General features: G+C 38.3%; 2 protein-coding genes across 3 annotated transcripts in view; both read right to left on the bottom strand.

Annotated features, from left to right (window-relative positions):
• Positions 1-23,737, bottom strand: part of LOC306998107 (uncharacterized protein) — a 514,861-nt gene that overhangs the window by 171,922 nt on the left and 319,202 nt on the right. The gene's annotated exons all lie outside the window — the stretch shown is intronic.
• sema6ba (sema domain, transmembrane domain (TM), and cytoplasmic domain, (semaphorin) 6Ba) overlaps positions 1-23,737 on the bottom strand; it is a 152,933-nt gene that overhangs the window by 41,932 nt on the left and 87,264 nt on the right. For both annotated transcript variants that reach the window (XM_079614412.1, XM_079614413.1), the window contains 4 exons: positions 18,316-18,430; positions 15,930-15,990; positions 15,754-15,816; positions 2,639-2,737 (listed from right to left, as the gene is read on the bottom strand). In XM_079614412.1, the coding sequence (XP_079470538.1) occupies positions 2,639-2,737; positions 15,754-15,816; positions 15,930-15,990; positions 18,316-18,430 (338 nt within the window). The remainder of the gene's footprint in view (positions 1-2,638; positions 2,738-15,753; positions 15,817-15,929; positions 15,991-18,315; positions 18,431-23,737) is intronic.

The following is a 23,737-nucleotide window of genomic DNA, read 5'->3' as shown; positions in this document are numbered from 1 at the left end:
TTATATCACTGTCTTTGTACAGTAAGCCACGTTAAGCGTTTTCTTATAACGGTTTTCTATGGTAAGGAAATGCTTAACGCACAATTAAACGCGTTGCGTAGGTATTCTGGGCTCATCTGATTTTTTATACAAAGTATGGTTTATTAATATGATTTGTACTGAGTTTGGTCCTTAAATATCACTGTCTTCGTACAGTAAGCCACGTTAAGCGTTTTTCACGTAAGCGTTTTAGAATGTCCACTCATGAATCGCCCGGAGGTAAGTGATTCTTAAACATGAATGATTTTGTGTTTATATGTTAGGTTAGCGTTCTCAGCACGTGGGACATTGTCTAAGCGGTCTCTGGTGTTTGTTTTAAAGTAGCCTACATTTTGTGTTAAATTGATTAGAACGCCACCTTGTCTACTAGACCTCAGTTACACAGACAGGACGCGAGCGGCGCGACGCAACACAGCTTGAAGCGACTGTTGCAAAGAGCTGGGACTAGCTCAGAAATAGGATGGGGAATCCGTGTGCTGTTGGGGATTTCACGGGTCGCGTCGCACCGTTCGCGTCCGGTCTAGACTGCGTCGTACATGTAATAGACCTCCGGGCGATTCATGACAAGAGTCAGAGAGTGGCAACCTCTTGAACCACCACCACGTTCGCGCTGGAAAACTTCCGCAGTCCCCAATTGGCCAAAATGCTCTGTTCGACTTTTCTGAGATCATCTACTCTTCCCTGTGGATGACCTGTGACCTACTTTCTGTCAGATCTGAATTTTTGAACTTGAATTTTTGACATTGAATTTTAGAAAACTGAATTTGAAGTTCTGAATTTCTTCATCTTGAAAACTTGAATCTGAATTTTTTTAAACTGAATATTACTGTTTGAAAATACATGTCTATAAAATTCAGCCATAAAAACATTTCAATTTGTTAAATTTCAAATGTTCAATATTCGTTTAAAAAAATTCAAATTCAGAACTATTTAAACTACCACCTAAAATTCAATTTTGTTAGATTACACTTGCAAATAATTCAGATTTACACAATTCAAATTCAAATCATTTTGTCAGAATATTAGCTCCATAAAATATTAACTAACAATGAACAATTCTGTCATGATTCTGCCTTGGTGTCCTTGAGTTTCCCTGGTTGTAAGGCAGGATCATGACAGAATCATGTTTTGTGTACAAGCGCATGGCCAATTGTTTGGGTCATGTGCTTGTGTTGTCTCGTTAAGTAACCCCGCCCCCTTGTTATCCTCGTCTTGTGATTATTGTCTAGTCAGTTTCACCTGTCTTCGTCATTAGTGTTCCTTATTTAATCCCCATGTGTTTGCTTTCCTTTGTCGGTTCATTGTGATTCTTTCATGTGTCTACTTACCTGTGAATACCTTGTGAGAGTCTTGTGTAGTAAGTGCCTTATCCTGATCCTGTTGTTAGTTAATTGTCAAGTTTGTCTAGTGTGTATCAAGTATAGTCATCCCTTGTCAGTCTTGCCCTCGTTTTACCCCCTCGTGGGTTTTTGTTTTCCCCTGTTTGTCTGTTATATTAAACGTTGTGTGAGTTCATACTGTCTGCGATTGGGTTCATCCTTCCACCTCATAACAAATTCAATAGATCAAAAAGTTCAATGTTAGCTGGGGTTTATTAACATTAACAATATTGAATAACATTAATGTTACCAAAAGTAAACCAAAGTCATTATCTCTCTAAAGAAAATAAATTATTTGGTCATTAATGCTTCAGTTTCTTAATGCAAAATACATTTTCTTATTTTTTTTTTACATTTTTTGGGGGGGTGACATGTTCCTGACAGATTCAGCCACAAAACCACTCACACTTTCGATTCAATGCTTAAAATGAACATAATTTCCTCTGAACTCTTCGCTGTCATTTTGTGCATCCTTTTATTGAGTTTTAATAATTAAGTCAATCGCACTTCCATTAATGTTGATCCTCTTTCATTAGTGTTAATCCATGGGTTCTAATGAACTGATTCTTTTTAATGATTCAGTGGAACTGATTCACAAAGCATTTTTTTAATGACTGGACTGAGAGAAAATATTGTTAAAGGAATAGTTCATTTTTCGTTTTAAAGTAAACTATTCCTTTAAGTAGGTGAGTGACATGTTGCAAACAATGCAGAATATGTCAATTAACTTGTAGAGTCTTGCACTAGTTGCTACGAAGTTGACTAGCAACGAGAATAACAAGAAATAATGGTACTGATTTATCAAAGATTCCATTAACAAATATTATTCTTTTAGTACTTAAAAAATAACTGGTTCTATATACAGTGTTTACACTATATATGCTCAAAAAAAAGGTTTCATGTTTAGGCTATATGTAACTTGCTATTTCATTGTCATTAATAGTAAAATGTACAAGCAATTTCTGAAAATTGGTTATATCTTTTTTCAGAATACCTTATTGTATCTTTTATCAGTGTACTTAAATATATATATATATATTTCATGCTTACAGATGAAATCTCACATTGTACATACATACATAAATATACATACATACAAGCTATGAACAGAACTGAATCTTGTGATGTTTGTGTAATATTACTCTTTACACGCTCTACATGTTTGCTGAGGGTAAACACAGGGGAGACAGTGAAGTCTGCTGGCATTGAGGAACACTCACCGTGTAATTGGCACACAGCGGGTTGAAAGCATTCGTCCCGCACACGAACAGCCCTCCATCATGGCTCAACAGCACCTTAATATAATTACGACACTCCTCCTGAGGTAAACAGAGAGAAAAAGAACAATTTACTCTTGTTTATACTATTATATATTATATATACGGAGCGCGAGTGTTAATGAGCATCACACCGGCCCCGAGTCCCACGGAGGAGCTCTGGAAGGAGAAAAGGTGACAGTGCAAGACAAGAGAGGACCAGGCGTGGGACTTTACATTGGTGCTTTATTTTAGTTTATGCGGCAGTCTCCGTGAGGGGCTCCGCTTTACTTTCATTTTGTTGTTTATGTTTATTATTAAAATGTTATGTATGTGCAATAATAAGTTGTGCATAAGTTATGTTTAACATTCGCCGGTTCCCACCTCTTTCTTCCCTTATCAACAACACTTTTTTAGAATATTTATTCTAGTTGTCAAATTTGTTGATTGCTTATGTTGTTTACAATATAACACAATACAATACAATATTTTGGCATGGTAGTGAATGAGTGCCATATTTTTATAATATTGTATTTTCACTATATTTTCCTATGTACTTTATAGGAATAACATGTGATTTGTGGAATTATGATTACATGTCTGATGTTCCATGTAATAAATGAAGGTAAAATAATATAAAATACAACACAATAAAATAAATAAACAAAATATTTTAATAGATTTTCATTTTAATACATAAAATATAATTATTATATTATATTCAAATATATGTATCTTTATAAATATTTTATAGTTATTAACATTACTTGTATTTTTTTATTTGCCCTGTTGTCCTTTTATTAATATTACTAATACAGTAGGCGTCAAAGCTCTGGAAATAAACAAAAAGCTTTAGGATTAAAACTGAAAGAAAGAGAGAGCGATTGTTTGTACAATTATGTTATCTCAATATGCATAAACACAATAAAATGACTATTCCTATTAATTATTGTGTGGAACAGCGGAAATGATTTCAAACTCGGTGTATTTGTTTTGCCGGGTTTATCTTCTTTGAATAACAATGACTTGGCAGCATTTGACTTTCATGTCATTTAACAAAGTCATCTGAATACTAATTAAAATTAGAGTGAAGGAGGGAGAGAAACAAAAGCATAGCGTGTGTGTGTGTGTGTGTGTGTGTGTGTGTGTGTGTGTGTGTGTGTGTGTGTGTGCGCGCGCAATGGGTCAGACATGAAAGGGTAGGGTGAGATGGACAAAAGAATAAGGCTGTAAATATTTACACAGCTTCACAAGTCATTTTCCCCCAGACATCATTATTTTGAGAGCTGTTTGTTTTTGAAGACAGACACTAGATAAGAAGGTCCCAGCTTGCAGCTCCGTCACAGAGCCCACACAGCGGGCATCACCACAACAGTTCAACGTTTTTCAGTGTTTCAGGGCAAGGACCCCATGAAGCAGGGACCCCCGATACAAAATGTGTCAAACAGAGTGACATATTAAGCATAGATTATAGCCTTCGATATTAATAGAAACTGACCATATTATGATAAAAAATAAGTTATATAATGTTAAGACAATAGATCAGAACTATGTAGCCTACATTGTTGTTGTTGCACATGCATCACTCTGTCTAATACTTCCATTGTTACAAATAAGATTTATGTATCATAATAAATAACACGTTACGATAAAAATTCCCAATTCATTAGTTGTTTGCTGTTGTAAATTATTTTAATGGATTTGCAGTCATACATTTTTATATTATTAATCAGACAACTAAAGTTTACAAGTTTATTAAAAATTAACATTTTAATTTTACTGTCAGATGGACAATTAAGAAACAAATCAATAAGGAAACGAGTGTGGGTTAAAGTGCAGATGTAATGTGTTAGCAACGGCTCCACCGTAACAAGAATAGCAATGGAGTGAGACATTTAAGATTATTTACAAGTCATTACTTTCACAAATAATTGGAATGGAATTAAACAAATATAAATTATACAAATATTTTTTCTAGTAATCTAGTCTGCATTTACATTGCACGTTTCTATTTTGACATGCCATACTTTTGTCCCTTGCTATAGGCTATCACTATGTCAATTGCACTTTCGAGAGTGAATCCTGCATTTATGTGAAGATGTCACTCCGAGACTTTGCAGCATGGGTTAGTCCTCTTAGCAGCTTGAAAAACAATAGGCTACTTTTATTTATTAGATTATTATCTATATAGCCTCACTTTACAATCACTAAAATGATGTCACAGTGCGCGATCTCACAACATTCCAATAAAATCAATAAAGTACACACACTGCATAATGAATATTTTACTTGCATCATTTCTTTGTTAAAGGTGCAATGTGTATTATTTCTGAGGATCTATTGACAGAAATGCAATATAAGATCCATAACTATGTTTTCAGTGGTGTATAAAGACCTTACTGAATGAACCGTTATGTTTTTATTACCTTAGAATGAGTCATTTATATCTACATAAGCGCGGACACCCCCTTCTATGAAGATCAACATATTGTGACGTCATGTTTCTACCGTAGCCGACAGCGAACAAACAGCGCTACAGAGCGTGTTTCGTCACTAACTTGAATGAGAAGCAGTAGAAAAAGACGCCGCAGAATTCCGCGAAAATTAATGACCACAGATATTGTATAGAAAAATAAGGGAGAAATGAAGGCAAAAATCACGGGTCAACATCGGTGTGGCTTTGCACCGATGGAAGGGTTTCATGAGGGAAAAAGGCTTTCAAAGCAACGCCGAAGTTGCCTTTTTTTCTGCTGGATAGGTAAGGTATTCCAACTTTAACAATGCAAATGAAAACTGTTGTTTCATAATGTTAGCATTACCTAGAAGCTAGCCATAGACACCGTGAGAAGTGACTTTTCCCTTGTCAGTGGTGTAAAATATGTAGTTATATTGTTTCAAGAACTTAGTTCTTCTCCCTTGCTGTGTTATGGCTTTGCTATGTGGGGATAAATGTGCTGGTTACGTTCGTGAGACAATCAGCTGATCAGTACTATTGACCGTAAAACACTAACGTTAGCCTACAGCATAACAGCTCATATTAGCCAGCTAAACTTTCACTAATCTTCTCCCTCGCTGTGTTGTGGGTTTGCTATGTGGGGGGAAATGTGCTGTTAAGTCGGCCACCGTAGCATCTACTTCGAGTTTGAAAAGGGAGGGATAGTCCATAAGTAATTCGCAAACCTCAACACTAAAAATCACACACTGCACCTTTAATGTGAGGTTTCGCGAGAGCGAGCAGAACTCACTCAGCACTTGAACAAAAACTCCAGCGAGTGGATTCTAACAAAACACCTCTGATTGGCCATCGCGTTCAAGAGATCAACAAACGTGTCTGTGATTGGCTACATTTCTCACCGCTACAAAAACACGCTGTAAATAGGAACATTTCACGTTATCCGGAGCGCAAATCTGTTTCGCCAATAATATTATATTATTACAGTATCAACTGTGCTCTTGTTTTCTTTTCAAGTTGCTTATATTTAAATTTGACTTTTGTGATGTTTTTAACCGTTTTATTTCTTTAACAAAAAATTATTTATGATCAAACATTAATTGAAGGACCCCCTGCAGTACCGCTCCGGACCCCTGGTTGAAAACCCTATATCACATACATTTTTCTGCTGGTTTTTACATTGTATTTGGACTAAATAGGCACAATGGTGCTGCACGTCTTTGTGTAGCACAGAAACAGGAAGTAGCTGGACTTGAATGCATCATGACGTGAGTCCAGCTATAAAAGCAGTCCTACTGGATAACCAGCTGCGAACACTCATGAATCAGGAATGTCTTTGTACCCTGACGGACATCAATGGAACGTTTTGAAGTGGTTTTGTGTATTTTGCTGAAACCTCTGCATGTGGGCCCCAACACGCAGCTCCACCATAGGGCCCATTCACCACTCTGCCCATTGAGTTTGGCTGGGCCCCCTGGTGGAGCTGAAATCAGAGGGGGGCGACACTGAGGTCAGGCTCTTTGAGGTGATTAGCAGGACTGCCAAGGTTCTATGTGTTGTTACAGATGCAAGTCCACCGTTCACTGTGTGTGTGTGTTTGCACAAGAGATGTAGATCTAAGTGTCGTTACAAATGCATTCAAGCTGCTCACAGCGTTAAACACACACTCCCTATTGATAGATCAACTTACAGCATGTGTGTGCATGATGTGTTTGAATAGAAGAACAGACAGGGATCTTTTCATTTTTGATAAGCTGAAGTGTGTGTGTAAGCATATAAAATGACGCAACCTTTCACCTCTTATTACCGTGAGTATTTCCACCTGGATGCTGTGAAAGATTGAGGTATTGAGGTGCCAACATTCCCGCATCAACAATGCCAGTTTTTTCCCTCTGTGTTTTTCTTAGTGATCATCAGGATACAATGCAAATAACAGTGGCAAAATTAGGCAACAATTTGCCCACAATTACCCACCAATTAGAAGAAAATCTAGCTTCTCTTCACCCTAAGGGTCCGATTTATGCCCGGTTTACCCATCCCAGTATTTGGAGATAAAAATCGTGTCCAGGGCATCGGTCGGTTCCAATGTTCCGCTAAGATTATCTGGTAATGTGAGGCATTTACATCAGACACATGTTTGATATTGAGGATTTTAATTTAGGATGACTATGATTATGGCAGTACTTCCACAATAGCCAATGCGAGACAAGTCTACAAGGCTTGTATCAAACATCGAGCACCTCTATGGGTCCAGTGGACAACAGAGATGGAGGAACAGCTGGTCGAAATGCGGCAACACCGCGGCTGCCTTTATAATGTCTCGTCATTTAATGTCTTCAGCAAGTTGCTGCGACACAGTATCCATTTTGTTTACATCCACTTCCACGTGAGATCACGTCAGGTGCTTATCTGGCATGATAATCTTAAGAAGATATTGTAATGTGTGATGCCGCCACGATTTTCAAATCTTGTAGTGTGTGCAGGTTTGAGATTTGAAAGAATAAATGTGCGTGATGCAACCAGATTTCACAATCGGTTAAGATTTAAAAACTCCTGTAGTCTAAGACGTAAGTAACTATTACTCATACTTCACTTTAGGGATCATACTTATGTCTGTAACTTTTCCAGGACAATTTTTTCGACATTTTCACACAAAAAAAAGAAAAAAATGTATCTTGTGAGTGATAAAACAGGAAAAAATCTTGACTTAAGCCACATACGGTTATACCGTGATTTTCCCAAGTAAGACTTTATTTTCTTGATCCTGTCCAAAACGTTGTCCTAACCCTATCCCTACCCCTAAACCTAACCCTACCCACAAGTTATCCCTAAAATCAGAGGGAAATTATGTAGAAGCACCTAACCCTGATTGTAAGCCTAAACTTGACATAAACTGTAAACTTGTCACTCAAATCTGATTGGTTGATTGCAATGTTGTTCCAGGATTTAAAAAAAAGATGTTGATCCAAGAACATAGATGAAGGCACTTGGTGAAATCACGTCGTTCACCATCTTGGGCCATCACCCCAAGCAACCACCCATGAAACAGGCCCTCACATTTACAAAATAAACATATAGTTGATTAATATTATATTTCCCTGCCCACAAGGCCTTGGTTACATCAGCAGGAAAGGAACTCTGCTTTAGATGCTGAGAACATTGATGAAAACTAGATCAAATTAAGAAACTTAATAAATGTCTTTAGCACCATCTATCCCTGTCAGAACTCAGTGGCACACCATAAACACACAGCTGAACGTGAGCAAAACGGCCCAGCTGTGTCAGTGCGCTGTAAACTCCCTGCAGGGCTGGGGAGATCTTACGTTCCGCTTCATAAACTGTAAAATTGAATTCATCAGAGATGCAGGATTGCGAGCGGGTCGATCCGTACGCCCGTCAGAAGTGTAAAAAGCAGGTTTCGCTCTGGGGAAGAGCACATTTGCTTCAGGTCTCTGTGAAACACCATCAAGAAAGTGTCAAGATTTATTCTTCAGATTAGAGCATGCGACATGGCAGTATACGTTCTCGCACCCCAGCAGACTCCACTCCTTTCTACTCTGATCAAAGTCTGTCTTCTCCTCCCTTACCCTCCTGTCTTTCTTCTCACCGTCCTCACTCTCCACCACTCCTTGTTCTCTCTCTGCATGTCTCCGTTCGCTCCCGTTCCTCCCACTCAAATTGCTTTTTCGCTTCTTTCTGCACCAAAATCACTCAGTAAGGCAGAGGTTCCGATGCAGACTGTTCTGTCAGCCGAACCTCGGAGATGTAGGCAGCGCTATTACACTTCTTCTGAAAGAGTACAGAATCTTCGGATCCAAGCACAGGAAAAAATCAGCAGAAACAAGCGATAAAAGCATTGCTTATCTATGAATTGAAAAATATTATATTTTCTCAGCTTTTTGTTCAAAATGGGGCTTTTTTATGAAACTTACCCTTATTCAAATGTTGACGCAAAAGAGAGTATAAAGCTAAAATAAAACATTTGTTATTGTTGTTGTTGTTTAAAAGCAGAGGCTCTGTTAAGTTAGTTAATATTTCAATTATTCAATGACACATTCACAGCTCTCTGGTATCAGTTAATTGTCAAACGACATGCAAGAAAACAGATAACATCTCTTTTTTTAGCAAGTGCTTTATTTTTTTAATTATTTATATACAGGTCTGCAGAACTTGGCAACAACTATATTGTGATTATTTATGCATTTCAATTGCGATATATATTATATTTCATATAAAAATGTCTCATATCGCTACAGAGACACTCAGACAAAAATAACAAAGACTCTACTGCAAATGAGAAAAGTTACTTTTAAGGGTTTCACACTTGGTTTCACTCTTTACAAGAACCAACACTACAAGTTCCAAAACAAATATTTATAAATCACAGCTTTTGATTTGATAATCACTATTTGATAAGATACATCGGGTTTCAGTTTTTTTTTTGATTAACTGTGCTGCCCCGTTCGTTTATTTTTATGTTTCATTTGATTTCACTCATTATTAGCTTTTCATTAACTAACGATTCACAAATCCCCAGCAGATCCCTTGTGAAACTTTTTGCGAGTCCCCATTTGAGAAACACTGTTAATATTTGAAATGAACAAACACACCGCTCCCAAATGCAAGAGTGGATGTCTCTTTATCATAGCTAAAGCGAAGAAAAATAATGCTTCACAAAAATAAAGCAAAGATGACAAATGAACGACAAGGAAGGTTGTTAGTCGCCAGCAGACAAACAATGGCACTCATAACTGTCCTGTTAGCTAGCATTACAACAACAGCATATCTTGGTTCTGTGAAACAGCAAAACCAATGTTACTCACGTATGGAGCAGAAACAACGTAACCTCTGCGTCATTTTCAGGCCTTCACGCTTCGGTCTCTCCAGCTGATCATAACCCTTCTTTTTCTAGTGATATTCCTCTGAGCTTTTCTCTTTTTTAATGTCTCTCAGCCATCTCTCTTCCTACAGTCTTTTTTCAAATCTCCCTCTTGCTCACTCTCTCCCCTGCCCTATCATGAGTGGACACGCCCCCTACTGCTGATTGGCCACAAGTGTGTTGCGCTGCTCGGTCTGCTTTCAACTGCGTTCTCAGAAATCGCTTACTGCCCCTTTAAGGTATAGACAGATAACATAAGGACACAGTCTCTCTAAAATATACGCAAGAGAGAAATCACAAATTACATCATATTAAACATGAACTGTGCAATTTTTAAAATAGCAATTGTGAATGTTTATTCACAGTGTATTTAGATTGTTGCGACTATATTTTAAGCTGAAAATTAGATAGAATTTCACTGCATGCAAAAATCCAAAGGGTTCACATACTTAGCTTTATAGCTCCCTGCAATTTCTCATTTGTGTCAACTTTATTACTCCGAAGACATTTTAGGCAAAACATCTGTGACAAAATTCAATGAAACCCATGAAGTGCCTTGAGCTGTAAAATAGCAATATCGGAGCAATAAAATTTTCTCCAGGACTGAACAAAAAGATATTCAGTGGATCCTTCATGATGGAATCCCGTTGCTCATTTTCATTCAGACCGACCATACAAATACAGTTCTCTTCCTGCAGTGCCCTTTAAGCGAGTAAAAACGACAATTGTAACTCGTCGAGACACTCGAGACCCAGTGTGTGTCTATTATGTACACACACACACACACACACACACACACACACACACACACACACACACACACACACACACACACACACACACACACACACACACACACACACACACACACACACACACACACACACACACACACACACACACACACACACACACAGTGTCACAGGAGACAGATTTGATCTGGTTGTAGTCACGATGCTGTTGCTGTAGAAATCTGTTTATCTTGTGCTTCATAAAAGCCAATCAAAGCCGGTCGAGAGACCGCCAAATGCAATTATTCAACTCCTGCATCTGAAGACCCTTCATATGAATTATGAATGATCAATTTATCTACCTCTGAAGATGTTATTGTGGTTTAATGTACCACTGTCAACACTACGTTGAAACTGTTTTGATTGAATTTGAACTGGTCACTTTGGCCACGTTCACACAGCAGCAGAATACGGTTGTCAGTCCTGTATTTGAGTCCTTAATACGGTTACATTCACACACAGTTTGTTTATGTACTGGAGTGACAACCGCATTCTATAACCAAACTTTTTTTTGTGTTACGAACTCATAAATTTTCAGGACTCACAACCACATTCTCTGAAAATACACGCTGTGTGAATGGAACCGGACCGGACGGGCCCTATTTTAAGGATCTAAGCGCATGGTCTAAAGCGCACGGCACAAGCGCACTTTGGCCGTGTCCGAATCCAGTTTTGCTAGTTTAACGCAGGGAAAATGGTCGTTGCACACTGCTCATGGTCTAAAAGGATTGTCCCTATTCTCTTAATGAGTAATGGGTGTGTTTAGTCAGTTGCGCTCGCACCATGGCGGATAGCTATTTAAATGGCAGAACTTGCAAGCGGAAAAACTGAACGCTTCCCTAACGAGGAAATGGATCTGCTCGTGCGCGAGGTTAAAGTGCGCGAGCAAACCATCTAAGGGACAAAGTGTACGTGTTGTGGACCCGTATAGGCATTACTAACGTGCTTTTTAAATAACCAAAAGAATATTGCACCATTGACTTTAGACCAGGTTTCAGTTGGTCAATGGCACAGTCTATGTCAGTTGCCTCAAAATAGCAACGCGCCTGAACGCACCTTGTTTTCAGACCAGCACACAAATGGCCACAAATGCATTTGCTATTTAAACAACGTGGCGCAGGACGTGAAAATGATAACTGCGTCAGGCTGAAGCTAGCAAAAAACACTTGCATGATAGGGCCCGACATCTAGTTGTCTGTCAAGTCGTACAGTGCGGGAGAGCAGCTCTGCGATGCGAAAAACTAGTGTCTACTGTGTGTTGCGGGGTTTTTTATGTGTGGTTTCGATAACTAACATCGATCGAGTTATGAGGGTTTTAGATCCAGTCACTGTTCTCCACCAGAGAATATTGAATTTCCTCCCTCATTATCAAATCATGTCAGCTTAAATCAAGCAACAAGGCCACAATTACTGAAGGAACACATGCTAGATCAGATCAAACACATTTAATCTGACAGCACTTTCTAAAGTCCATCTAATCTTATTCTAGAGCATATGAAATGCAAAAAACTGGTTCCTGGATCAGTTGTCTGATATCAGTGGTGTGTGGAGGTGTGCGGTCAGATATCTGACAGAAGGACGGGGTAATTGGACGTGTTTCTCAAACTGAAGTGTTTCTGGCCTTTTTTGCTTCTTTTCTGTCCGTCTGCGCTAATATTCTGTCAATCTCGTACAATTAGAGACGAATGCTGTGAAAAAACAGTTTATAGTGCATGAGGTAATTAGTGATCACGAACAAAAACTACACGGAAAGGGCAAGCAAGAAACAGCAAGACGGAGAGAGAACGAGACCCTGTTGCAGAAAGTGCCGGAGGCAGAGATTCGCAGGTGCGTGTTTGATGTCTCAGATTTCTGCGAACATGTGGGTGGGTGGCAGACAGGTCTAATTTGTAAGCTCCCTCTTGCCAAACAATAATCCTTGTCCAGGTTTGACACTCAGTCCCTTGAAGTTCTCTCCCCTGCAGTCATACACATCTACTACGACGCCCTGGTTTGCGAAAGAGCGGGAAAGCAGGACTCCTACATTATGAAGGTGGGCAGAAGGCAGAAGGTAATTATCCTCTGAAGCTGAAGAATAAGAACAGGTTTATCACGAAAACATCAAAGAAAGACACAATCGCGTCTGGGACATGAGAACTGAACTCGGCTCGGAAAACAGACCTTCACAATCTCCTCAAGTTAAAGAGAATAATAAACCAAGAGTTGAGCAGAACTATTTGGGCAGGAGAGATCAAGGGATTTGGGGAAGAAAACCTACATATTTTCAAAATCAACTAATTAGGTTGCAGAACACAGGGTTCTCGAGGTGCGACTCAAAAGCTGAAGTATTTTTCATTTCATGTTGTCTTAAAGGGATAGTTCACCCAAAAATACTGAGTTTCTTTATTCTGTTTTGAACATGATTTTGAAGAATGTTGGTAATCAAACAGTTTCTGGTTCCCACTGGCTTCCCCATTCTTTTATCATTCAAGTTAATGGGGACCAACAACTGTTTAATTACCCATATTCTTCAAAATATATTTTGTGTTCAACTCGAACAAAGAATCTCATACAGGATTAGACTAATTTGAGGGTGAGAAAATGACCATTTTTATTTTGGGGTTTCCTTAAAAAATGCAACACTCAAGGCAGGACGTTAAAAAAAGGAATGAATGCAAAATCCAAAGATGTCTGAATTTATGTGGCTATATAGCAGTGGTTGCCTTTTAGTATATCACTAATCGACTTAGGGTTGCACAATTTCGAATTGCGATTTTTCTGATAAAAATCAATGACTATAAAAATATGACTAACATATTATTTCTAATTACAAATATTAAACAAAATAAGAAATATTACTATTGTAATAATTCACTGTAAAATAAAAAAAATCAAGCATTTAAGAAAAATAATATAATGTTTATATTATCTTGATTTGTCTTGATTTCTTTATTTTCAAACCACCAAGCTTTTATTTTTGTGGAAAAAATGCAGAAATCCCCTAAACCTTCTTATTTGTTGACAACAGTCAGTTTTTAAGCATTTCTCATCATAACAAGTAAGGAAAGATGGTTGGCACATGTTGCATTTCCAAATGGACATTATAATACTGATTTCGTTTTTTTTTTAATTATTATAATTTTTTTATTATGCAGCCCTATATCAACTAGTTGGTTGTTCGTCTTGAAAATGAAGGTTCCAAACGGGGTTGATTTTGCAGTGATGCCATAACAGAACTATTTTGGGTTCCCCTCAGAACTTTTAAGTGAAAAGTTGGAAAAAAGGGGTCATTGGATGCAAAATTCACTTTTATATGGTGTTTGCATATAAATGTGTCTTTGCAGTGTGTGGACACAACCACCATATAATGAAAAAAATCCATTCACTCATATTGCTGATGCTCCGCCCATGACCACTGACGGACGGTCCCGTATTAGCATATTTCCGCCCCCCAGCCATTTGTATACTGCACTATATACAGTACTTTACGTGTCTTGTGCCGACACCCCCCACGGAAGAGAGCGGTGGGGTGAGCAGTTGCTCATTATCATTTAAAGAGACATGCATCGCTGTGAACAGAGCTGTTTTTGAGGAGGTGAAGACCCTAAAGAATCATACCAACTTGTGGAAAATGGGCATCTGATGACCCCTTTAAAAGAACCATTTTATTCCAACCTATGAAAAGGGGATGTTAAAGATTCTTCACCATATGCCATTAAAGAACCATTATTTTTAAGAGTGTTGTATCACGATCCATCCCTTAGCAGATCCTTTGCGACAAAGGCCATGTTTCCTAATAACGTGGCAAATCAGTTTTTTAAAATCATCTTAACTTCTGTCATTCTTTGTTTAATGATAGTAACACCTGTTTTTACCAAACCAGCACGTCGATCGCTCATTATTGAGCTTCTTAAGTGAGCTGCTGCAGGAGCTGTCAGGTCCAAATGTGCTGAATAAAAGACAAAACTGTTTCCAATGGAGACGCCAGTGTGTGATACACTCAAAACTACATGAATATTGCCTTTCAATAAAATTACATTTACCCCCAGCTTTCCGTCAACTGTATCACTATGGTAATTGCAGCAGGAAAATAAAACGCATGAATCCAGTGCACTCTACAATGAGCCTCATTAACTCCGAGTAGTTGCGTGTTTGCCTTGAAGAGAATTAAAACGCATAATTTACATTTCATATTGATATACAGTATTACCACATGCAGTGCTAAATTAATGTGGACTCAAGTAGAGCAACTGTTTAGAGAAACTGTTTTGCCCAAAAACCTGTTTTTCAGGTATATTCATGAGTTATTTTTGGATATTATTTCTTTGATTGAAGGATGAGCAGAAGAAGCATGTGTAAATATTTCCAAATAAACCTGTCCTGGCTATATACTATGTTAGCTCTTTGACAAATGTCCCTCTATTGTAAGTTGCTTTGAATAAATGCATGTAAATGTAAAAAAAAAAAAAAAGTATGCTGCATGAATTTGCTGTTTACGCATGAAATTAATATGTAACAACAACATAAGAGACACATTAACACAAGAAAGATAGCATATGTGATAACACAGCAAGAGTCATACAGTAAAAGGTAACTGACAGCTAAATTGACAGTAACGTTAATCTAATAATTACAGTAGAAATTAAAAACAAGCAATTAATTGGAAAATCTACATCCCTCAATAACATCCGCTGTTAGTAATCCTCCGTAATAAGGTTAAAACCATCCGCAGAGAGGCTCAAGTGACGTTCTCTTGTGAGACTGCAAATATAAACCAAATCCCTATTTTATAACATTTACTCTCTGGGAAAATGTATTCATATGAGACTTTATCCAACTCTGCCACAGGTTTAAAACGTCGAGCTCTTGGCAAGTAAATCACTCAAAATGCTTTGAATGAATTTCTCCACCATAGTGCTCAAAAGGCCTCGAAACGCGAAAAAAAAAACGTTTGTGTTATTTGGCACTGAACGCTCACCTCATGTTTGCCCTTCATTCTACAGATGCGGATGTCATTCTTATTGGATTCCCACGTCCTTTTCTGCAAAATGACAAAGGAATAAAATCATCACCCACATCCATGGGAGGGTAAGCGAAGTGTTCAAACATGCAATTATGTGTGTGTAAGAGACAGAGAGCAGCACAGGGGCTCACCTTGCTGTAGAACATTTCATCTCCAGATACATGGTCCAGTTCCACTCGATAAAGGTCATCTCTGCACACACACAACACACACGGACCATCAATAACAACGAAAATGGAAATGGAACTTAATTTAACACAAATACTGTATCCCAATTCACACACTTTTCAAACTATAGAGTATGCATTGGACTACACACAAAAATAAATTTTGTCGCTGCTGGGGGGAAAGTTTGTATCTCCATTTTTTCCCGTATTTTTCCCCATACATCATTATTATAGAGTGGTGCAGGTATGAAATCACTGTAGGCCAAAACGCAGAAACGAGTTAGCATTTTAGCACTTCCGGTTCCATCGTCCCGAAGTCAATGGGTTTTTTGAATGGGGTTTTGGTTAAATGGCTGAAATAAGTTGTGTGGTGAAGTGAACACAAGCTCAAGACACTTTCACGTTTTATTCTACGACATAAAATACATCAATATTAGCCCACTCTATTAGGATTTTGTCGAGGGAACAAGCGTGATGCTAACGGCCGGTTGGCCTACAAAGTGACGTCATCATTCTAATGTTCACCTTTTACTTCTGCCTGCGGGTTTTACAACTATTTAACCAATGAAAAGCATGTGACTAAACCTCGCAACTCCCCTGGATCCTCAAACTGTCAGTCAAACCTCATATAACTCTGTCCCGCCTCTATCATTTATGCAGTGGATCGTCTCTGCTTGTTTGCAATGCGAAGGTAAAACTGATTATTTGAATAAGTACAGCATTTTCTTTACTCAACAAACACTATATATATAAAGGCTAATATTTTATGTATTGGAGGAGTGGAGAAGAGTGTCTTAGACTAGCATTTGCTGTCGAGTCATAGCCAAAACTTTCTTTTCCATTTCCTGAAAAGTATGTTTTTGGAGATACAAGTTTCCCCCCCGACAGCAATGATTTATTACTAAAAATGTATACATTAGAAGCAAATTGGTGTAAAAATGACAGTTGTTTTCAGTGAATATATCTTCTTATTAAATACACCCTGCTCATTAAATTATTGTTTTCAGCAATTTAACAAAAAAGAATGAGGTTAATGTTTAAAAAGAGGGGAAAAAAATTACTTAACTGAAGACATATCTTAAAACAACCCTTAATATCTTAACATTTTAACACATAGTGAATAAAGCGACAAAACTAAAACTGTTTCCGATAATAAAGTTGAAATTAAAAAATATCGAAATAATATTGGACGAAAAAATGTTGTGGACATTTTTTTAAGTACTATAATTACTAAAACTGAAATAAATATAAATTAAGGCTAAACAGAAATATATATATAAATTTAAAATAAAAAATAAACAAATGTAAAAATATAAGCTAATATTTTGAAATATGAATAAATGCTAAGTATAAATAATACTAAAATAACACTGTCATGTAAGCAATAACTTCTGAAGCAATAACCTATTCTGATTTGCTGTCTTACTACATACTCAAGAATATTTTCCCACTGCCAGTGAAGTACACATATTAGAAGTATGCAAATGCAAATCAAATTGCAGCCTAAATCATGTGACTAACCGAGACGAAAAACCTAATACACTGAAGCACTAAAGGGTTTTGATAAAACAAATCCATCAACCTGTCTATGCGAAAGTTTAAATATGAGTTTTCAGCTCTAGAGATGTCAGCCTCAGAGTTCTGTGGTGAAAGTAACTGGTTTATCAGAGTTTCCACCTTTTCCGAATGTGTAAAAGAGTTTCTAAGAGCTCAGAAACTCAAGATAGACTATATTTGTTCTCTAGCTTCAGAGATAGAGAGCAGGCGTTCAAGCTGCTGGTTAAAGGTCAGCGAACAGAGGTTTAACTTTCAACCACTGCCTAACCAGGACCACATGCTAACTCCCTTGAGAGTCGAAATCCTCCCAGCTCGGGCTTTGAAGGCGGATTCCATGTGACGGATTTCAAAGATGTAACTGAGTGTAACACCAGTCGAACTGGACACAGATTTCCACATGCGTACTTTGACAGTGTGTCAAGAACATGCTGCTATATTGGCGCATTGTGTTGAGCTATTAGGACATGGGTGTTCATGGCAGAGCTTGAAAACGGTAATGACATTTTCTCATTGTGTAACTTGTCACTTCCGATTAAGACCAATTAGGTACCGAGACGCTTTAGTGAAACAGAAAGCTTTTAATAAAAGAGAGGATATTATATTCGTGTCATTTTAATCTATAAAGTAAAACCAAATACGGTGATGTTAGAGTGAACGAATCTTGAATGAGTGCATGAATGAATCGATTTAACATTTGTTCCTTAGTACAGTATGTGCAATATGCAAAATTATTATAAAATTATAACATTTAAAATGTGTATGTTGAGTCATTGTGAATGCCTGTGGACTTTACCTGGCTCCGATGTAGAGTGTACGATTGACTTTCAGGACGGTCTGAATGTACAGCGGCTCCTGGCGGGTGTAAGAGCGATGCGCTCGGCCCACAAACACTGGATATCGCCTCACCACTTTACAGATAAAGAAACAGAGAGAATTCAGAAGGGGGTAACAGGGATGTCAAAACGTGGGGAAAAAAATGACTAGTTGAGATGGAAAAGAGAGACATTAGGGGCTTCCAAACAAAAGAGCCAAAATATGAAGTATAGATGGATGAAACAGACACTAAACCACAGGCAGGAATGCGTCCATCACGATCCCAGAAGAGTTAGAGATAGAAGACCTCGGAGACAGGAATAAAGGACAAATGCATACATCATTGTGTCAGAGTCCAACAACAAGTCGTCCTAAAGGGAAAGTTCACCCAAAAATAACAGTTGTGTCATTATTTACTCGCCATCATGTCATTCCAAACCTCTCTTTCTTTCATAATATACTGGTCGCTCTGACTATAACCAATTACAACAAATAAGGAATCTCCATAAAAGCATCATATACAACTTGTGTGCCAAGTCTTCATAAGATCCATTGTTATGTGATAGCTTTTTATGAGAAAAAGGAATACACATCATTGCTAACTGATAATCCATTACAGTGAATTGTTAACACACTTAGACTGAATCAGTTCATGAATTAATTATTTAGACTATAGTTTCTGAACAGATTCATTGTAAAAAAAAAAAAAAAATGACTATACGTAAAGAACAATTTGTTCAATGTCATATGTTATGTATATATTACATATATAAACTTTTTTATGATTTTAGAACTGGACACCCCCCATAACCAGGATATCCATGAAAAAATTCACATGAGCTCTGTCAACTTGTATAGCACGAAAACTATTTTTACAAAAATTAGAACAGCAAAAATGTAGTACAAAAATTACTAAAAGTAAAAAAATTTTTACACAACACCATTTTCAACTTAAAACGGAAAACTTTTATGCGTTTTGGCCAGCGTGCCTTAAAACGCAAACTCTTGAAAACGTGTTTCAAAGCGAAAGTAAAAAAAAAAAACAGATACCGTTATCGTCTCAACAAGAATGTGAATTTGTGAAAACAGTGACGTCACGCGCATACGCATTACATGTTCAGACTATAGACACGCAGTTTCTCGCCAACTACTGGCCTGGCAGCATAATGCAGCGTTTTTAACTTTTCACGGATCCGTGTGGACGGGGATCCTTTTGACAACTTTGTCGTCTGTACGAGAAAAATGCAAAGAAAAAACGTTTCCGTTTTTAGTACATCGTTGCCGTACCCTAAAACTGAAATACAAATAAATTAAAGTTAAATGGAAATACATTTTTTAAATACTAATAAAAATGACAAAAACACATAAAATTACTAAACCTTAAACTAAATTAAAATGAAAACTGAAAATATAAAATATAAAAATAAAAGCTAATATGAATATATGCTAAAATATGACATAAATTACAATGAAATAACACTGATGCACACACAGCAAGCGCTAATCCTGCCATGGCTAATGCAACCTGCCCAGACAATCAGTTAGGACTCCTGGGCCAATGTCCCGTCGCATAATTAATATTCATGAGCAAAGCTGATAAGTTTCATATTGTGTCCCCCAAAAGGCTCCTGCATAAAACGCTGTTGAAAAGAGTCGCTAGCAGTTCAGAGTGCGTTCACACATTTCAGATAAGGAAAATTGCTTTCCAAATGCTGTGGAAAGAGGTTAAACACAATTAGAAAACAGATTACCACTGAAAAAAAACCCCCCCAACAAACAGGAACGTGTCCTCCAACCGCAGAGAGACGGATCTGCGTTCTGTGTCTGAGGGCAGAGAAGCCTGAGGACACCCACATATTTACTGAATGCTAATAATATTCTGTACAGTTTCTGCTAGTAATTAATTTCACTGTAATAAGGAGAGAAAGAGATACTGTTGTCGTCGCTGGCTTGTTTTGCCTTTAGTTGTTTGGGCACATTTCACAAGGGTTTAAATGTTTTTGTGCTTTGGAAAGTGCAATTAAATGTGGAAAACCCTTAAAAAGGTCACTTTCACTTTGATTCACACACACACAAACACACAAACAGACACACACGTTTGTTTTTCTATCTTCACTGACTTCTGAGCTAATGATATTTTCTGTTCTTTACCTCTAAATCTACTCCTCACATAAACCATTCTGCTTTTTCTACTTTCTCATTAAGACATTATTTTGTATGTTTTCAAAGCCGTTGTTCTTGCAGAGAGCAAACATTGGCAGGACCCTCCAACATAGGTGAAATCAGGTTTAACTATCCTTGTGGGGACAAAACTTGACCCACATATACACATTGTGCTGGATGACCTTTAACCCCTGGTCTCTACTGATTCATTAGAGATGCACGAGTGGCTTGTTCATCAATATCACCGATTCTGGTTTGTGGGATCTATAGGGAACACAACCCCTCGTATCCTCGAGCACACATCCACAGTCTCGTTATTCCAGCACCATGATGTTAAAAGGCTTTTAAAAAGATTGCAGCCACATGGTGTATTTCATCCATCCATGAACACTAACGTGCTAAACTATTTATAAACAGTGCGACATGTACACATCACATGTCAAACATATGTACATTTAAAAGAACAGTCTGGAAATGGCTTCACAACAGTGCAGCGTGCAGTGTAAAAGCTTTAACATAGCCACAAGAAAACTGTGATTTTACCACATTTAAGGGTGGAGTGTGAATTATACGATAATGTATAGGGATTAACTTTAAGTTAACAGTTTCTAAAGGTACTTTTTTCTTATGCTGCAACCTGTTGAGGAGCATCTCATGCAACCCACATGGTCTCTTAGCCAAACATCAAAATCTTGATGATTATTATTTAATGATACTGTCACGGTGCGGGTTGTTCCTTGTTGTTGTCTGTCATGTGATTCCTCGTTTGACATGTGTTTTGTTAATTGTCTGATCATTGTTTCCAGGTGTTTCTGATTAGCCACGCCCCCTTGTTATCTTGTTAGTCTTGTTTGCCTGTGTATTTATAGCCCTTGTGTTTCACTTGTTACCTTGTCAGTTGTTGTACATGTAATGGTTGTCTCTTATCGGTCTGGTTTTGTTCCTTTGTTCCCTGTTTTATGTGTGACTTCATTAAAATACCCTGCGTATAGATCCTCTGCTTCGCCTCCTGTCTTCAACACGTTACAGATACAGGCCAACTTTGTATATGTATATTTCATGCCCACATAACTTCTGTAAAATACCAGTTTATGCATTTAAAACTAGTATGTAGAGTAGTTTTAAAAAAGGTGAGTTCACCCAAAATGTTATCATTTACTCACCCTGATGCCCATCCAAAGCCGTACGAGTTTCATTCATTTTCAAAACACAAATGAAGTTATTTCGATCGCTTTATATGATGAACAGATTGAATTTAGTCTTTTATTCACATATAAACATTGAAAAGCGAACATAAACAGAAGCTCAAACGTGATGCGTAACACGAGAATGAACCTCATTGGTTCCTGCTGAAGATCAAACGTGATGCGTAACACGAGAATGAACCTCATTGGTTCCTGCTGAAGCTCAAACGTGTTGCGTAACACGAGAATGAACCTCATTGGTTCCTGCTGAAGCTCAAACGTGATGCGTACCACGAGAATGAACCTCATTGGTTCCTGCTGAAGCTCAAACGTGATGCGTAACACGAGAATGAACCTCATTGGTTCTTGCTGAAGCTCAAACGTGATGCGTAACACGAGAATGAACCTCATTGGTTCCTGCTGAAGCTCAAACGTGTTGCGTAACACGAGAATGAACCTCATTGGTTCCTGCTGAAGCTCAAACGTGATGCGTAACACGAGAATGAACCTCATTGGTTCCTGCTGAAGCTCAAACGTGATGCGTAACACGAGAATGAACCTCATTGGTTCTTGCTGAAGCTCAAACGTGATGCGTAACACGAGAATGAACCTCATTGGTTCCTGCTGAAGCTCAAACGTGTTGCGTAACACGAGAATGAACCTCATTGGTTCCTGCTGAAGCTCAAACGTGTTGCGTAACACGAGAATGAACCTCATTGGTTCTTGCTGAAGCTCAAACGTGATGCGTAACACGAGAATGAACCTCATTGGTTCCTGCTGAAGCTCAAACGTGTTGCGTAACACGAGAATGAACCTCATTGGTTCTTGCTGAAGCTCAAACGTGATGCGTAACACGAGAATGAACCTCATTGGTTCCTGCTGAAGCTCAAACGTGATGCGTAACACGAGAATGAACCTCATTGGTTCTTGCTGAAGCTCAAACGTGATGCGTAACACGAGAATGAACCTCATTGGTTCCTGCTGAAGCTCAAACGTGTTGCGTAACACGAGAATGAACCTCATTGGTTCTTGCTGAAGCTCAAACGTGATGCGTAACACGAGAATGAACCTCATTGGTTCCTGCTGAAGCTCAAACGTGATGCGTAACACGAGAATGAACCTCATTGGTTCTTGCTGAAGCTCAAACGTGATGCGTAACACGAGAATGAACCTCATTGGTTCCTGCTGAAGCTCAAACGTGATGCGTAACACGAGAATGAACCTCATTGGTTCTTGCTGAAGCTCAAACGTGATGCGTAACACGAGAATGAACCTCATTGGTTCCTGCTGAAGCTCAAACGTGTTGCGTAACACGAGAATGAACCTCATTGGTTCCTGCTGAAGCTCAAACGTGATGCGTAACACGAGAATGAACCTCATTGGTTCCTGCTGAAGCTCAAACGTGATGCGTAACACGAGAATGAACCTCATTGGTTCTTGCTGAAGCTCAAACGTGATGCGTAACACGAGAATGAACCTCATTGGTTCTTGCTGAAGCTCAAACGTGATGCGTAACACGAGAATGAACCTCATTGGTTCTTGCTGAAGCTCAAACGTGATGCGTAACACGAGAATGAACCTCATTGGTTCCTGCTGAAGCTCAAACGTGATGCGTAACACGAGAATGAACCTCATTGGTTCTTGCTGAAGCTCAAACGTGATGCGTAACACGAGAATGAACCTCATTGGTTCCTGCAGAAGCTCAAACGTGATGCGTAACACGAGAATGAACCTCATTGGTTCTTGCTGAAGCTCAAACGTGATGCGTAACACGAGAATGAACCTCATTGGTTCTTGCTGAAGCTCAAACGTGATGCGTAACACGAGAATGAACCTCATTGGTTCCTGCAGAAGCTCAAACGTGATGCGTAACACGAGAATGAACCTCATTGGTTCTTGCTGAAGCTCAAACGTGATGCGTAACACGAGAATGAACCTCATTGGTTCTTGCTGAAGCTCAAACGTGATGCGTAACACGAGAATGAACCTCATTGGTTCCTGCAGAAGCTCAAACGTGATGCGTAACACGAGAATGAACCTCATTGGTTCTTGCTG

The sequence above is a fragment of the Phoxinus phoxinus genome, assembly GCF_949152265.1.
Source record: "Phoxinus phoxinus genome assembly, chromosome: 5".
NCBI lineage: Eukaryota > Metazoa > Chordata > Actinopteri > Cypriniformes > Leuciscidae > Phoxinus > Phoxinus phoxinus.
Note: the sequence above shows the minus strand (reverse complement) of the source record. Positions and strands in the feature narration are given on the sequence as shown.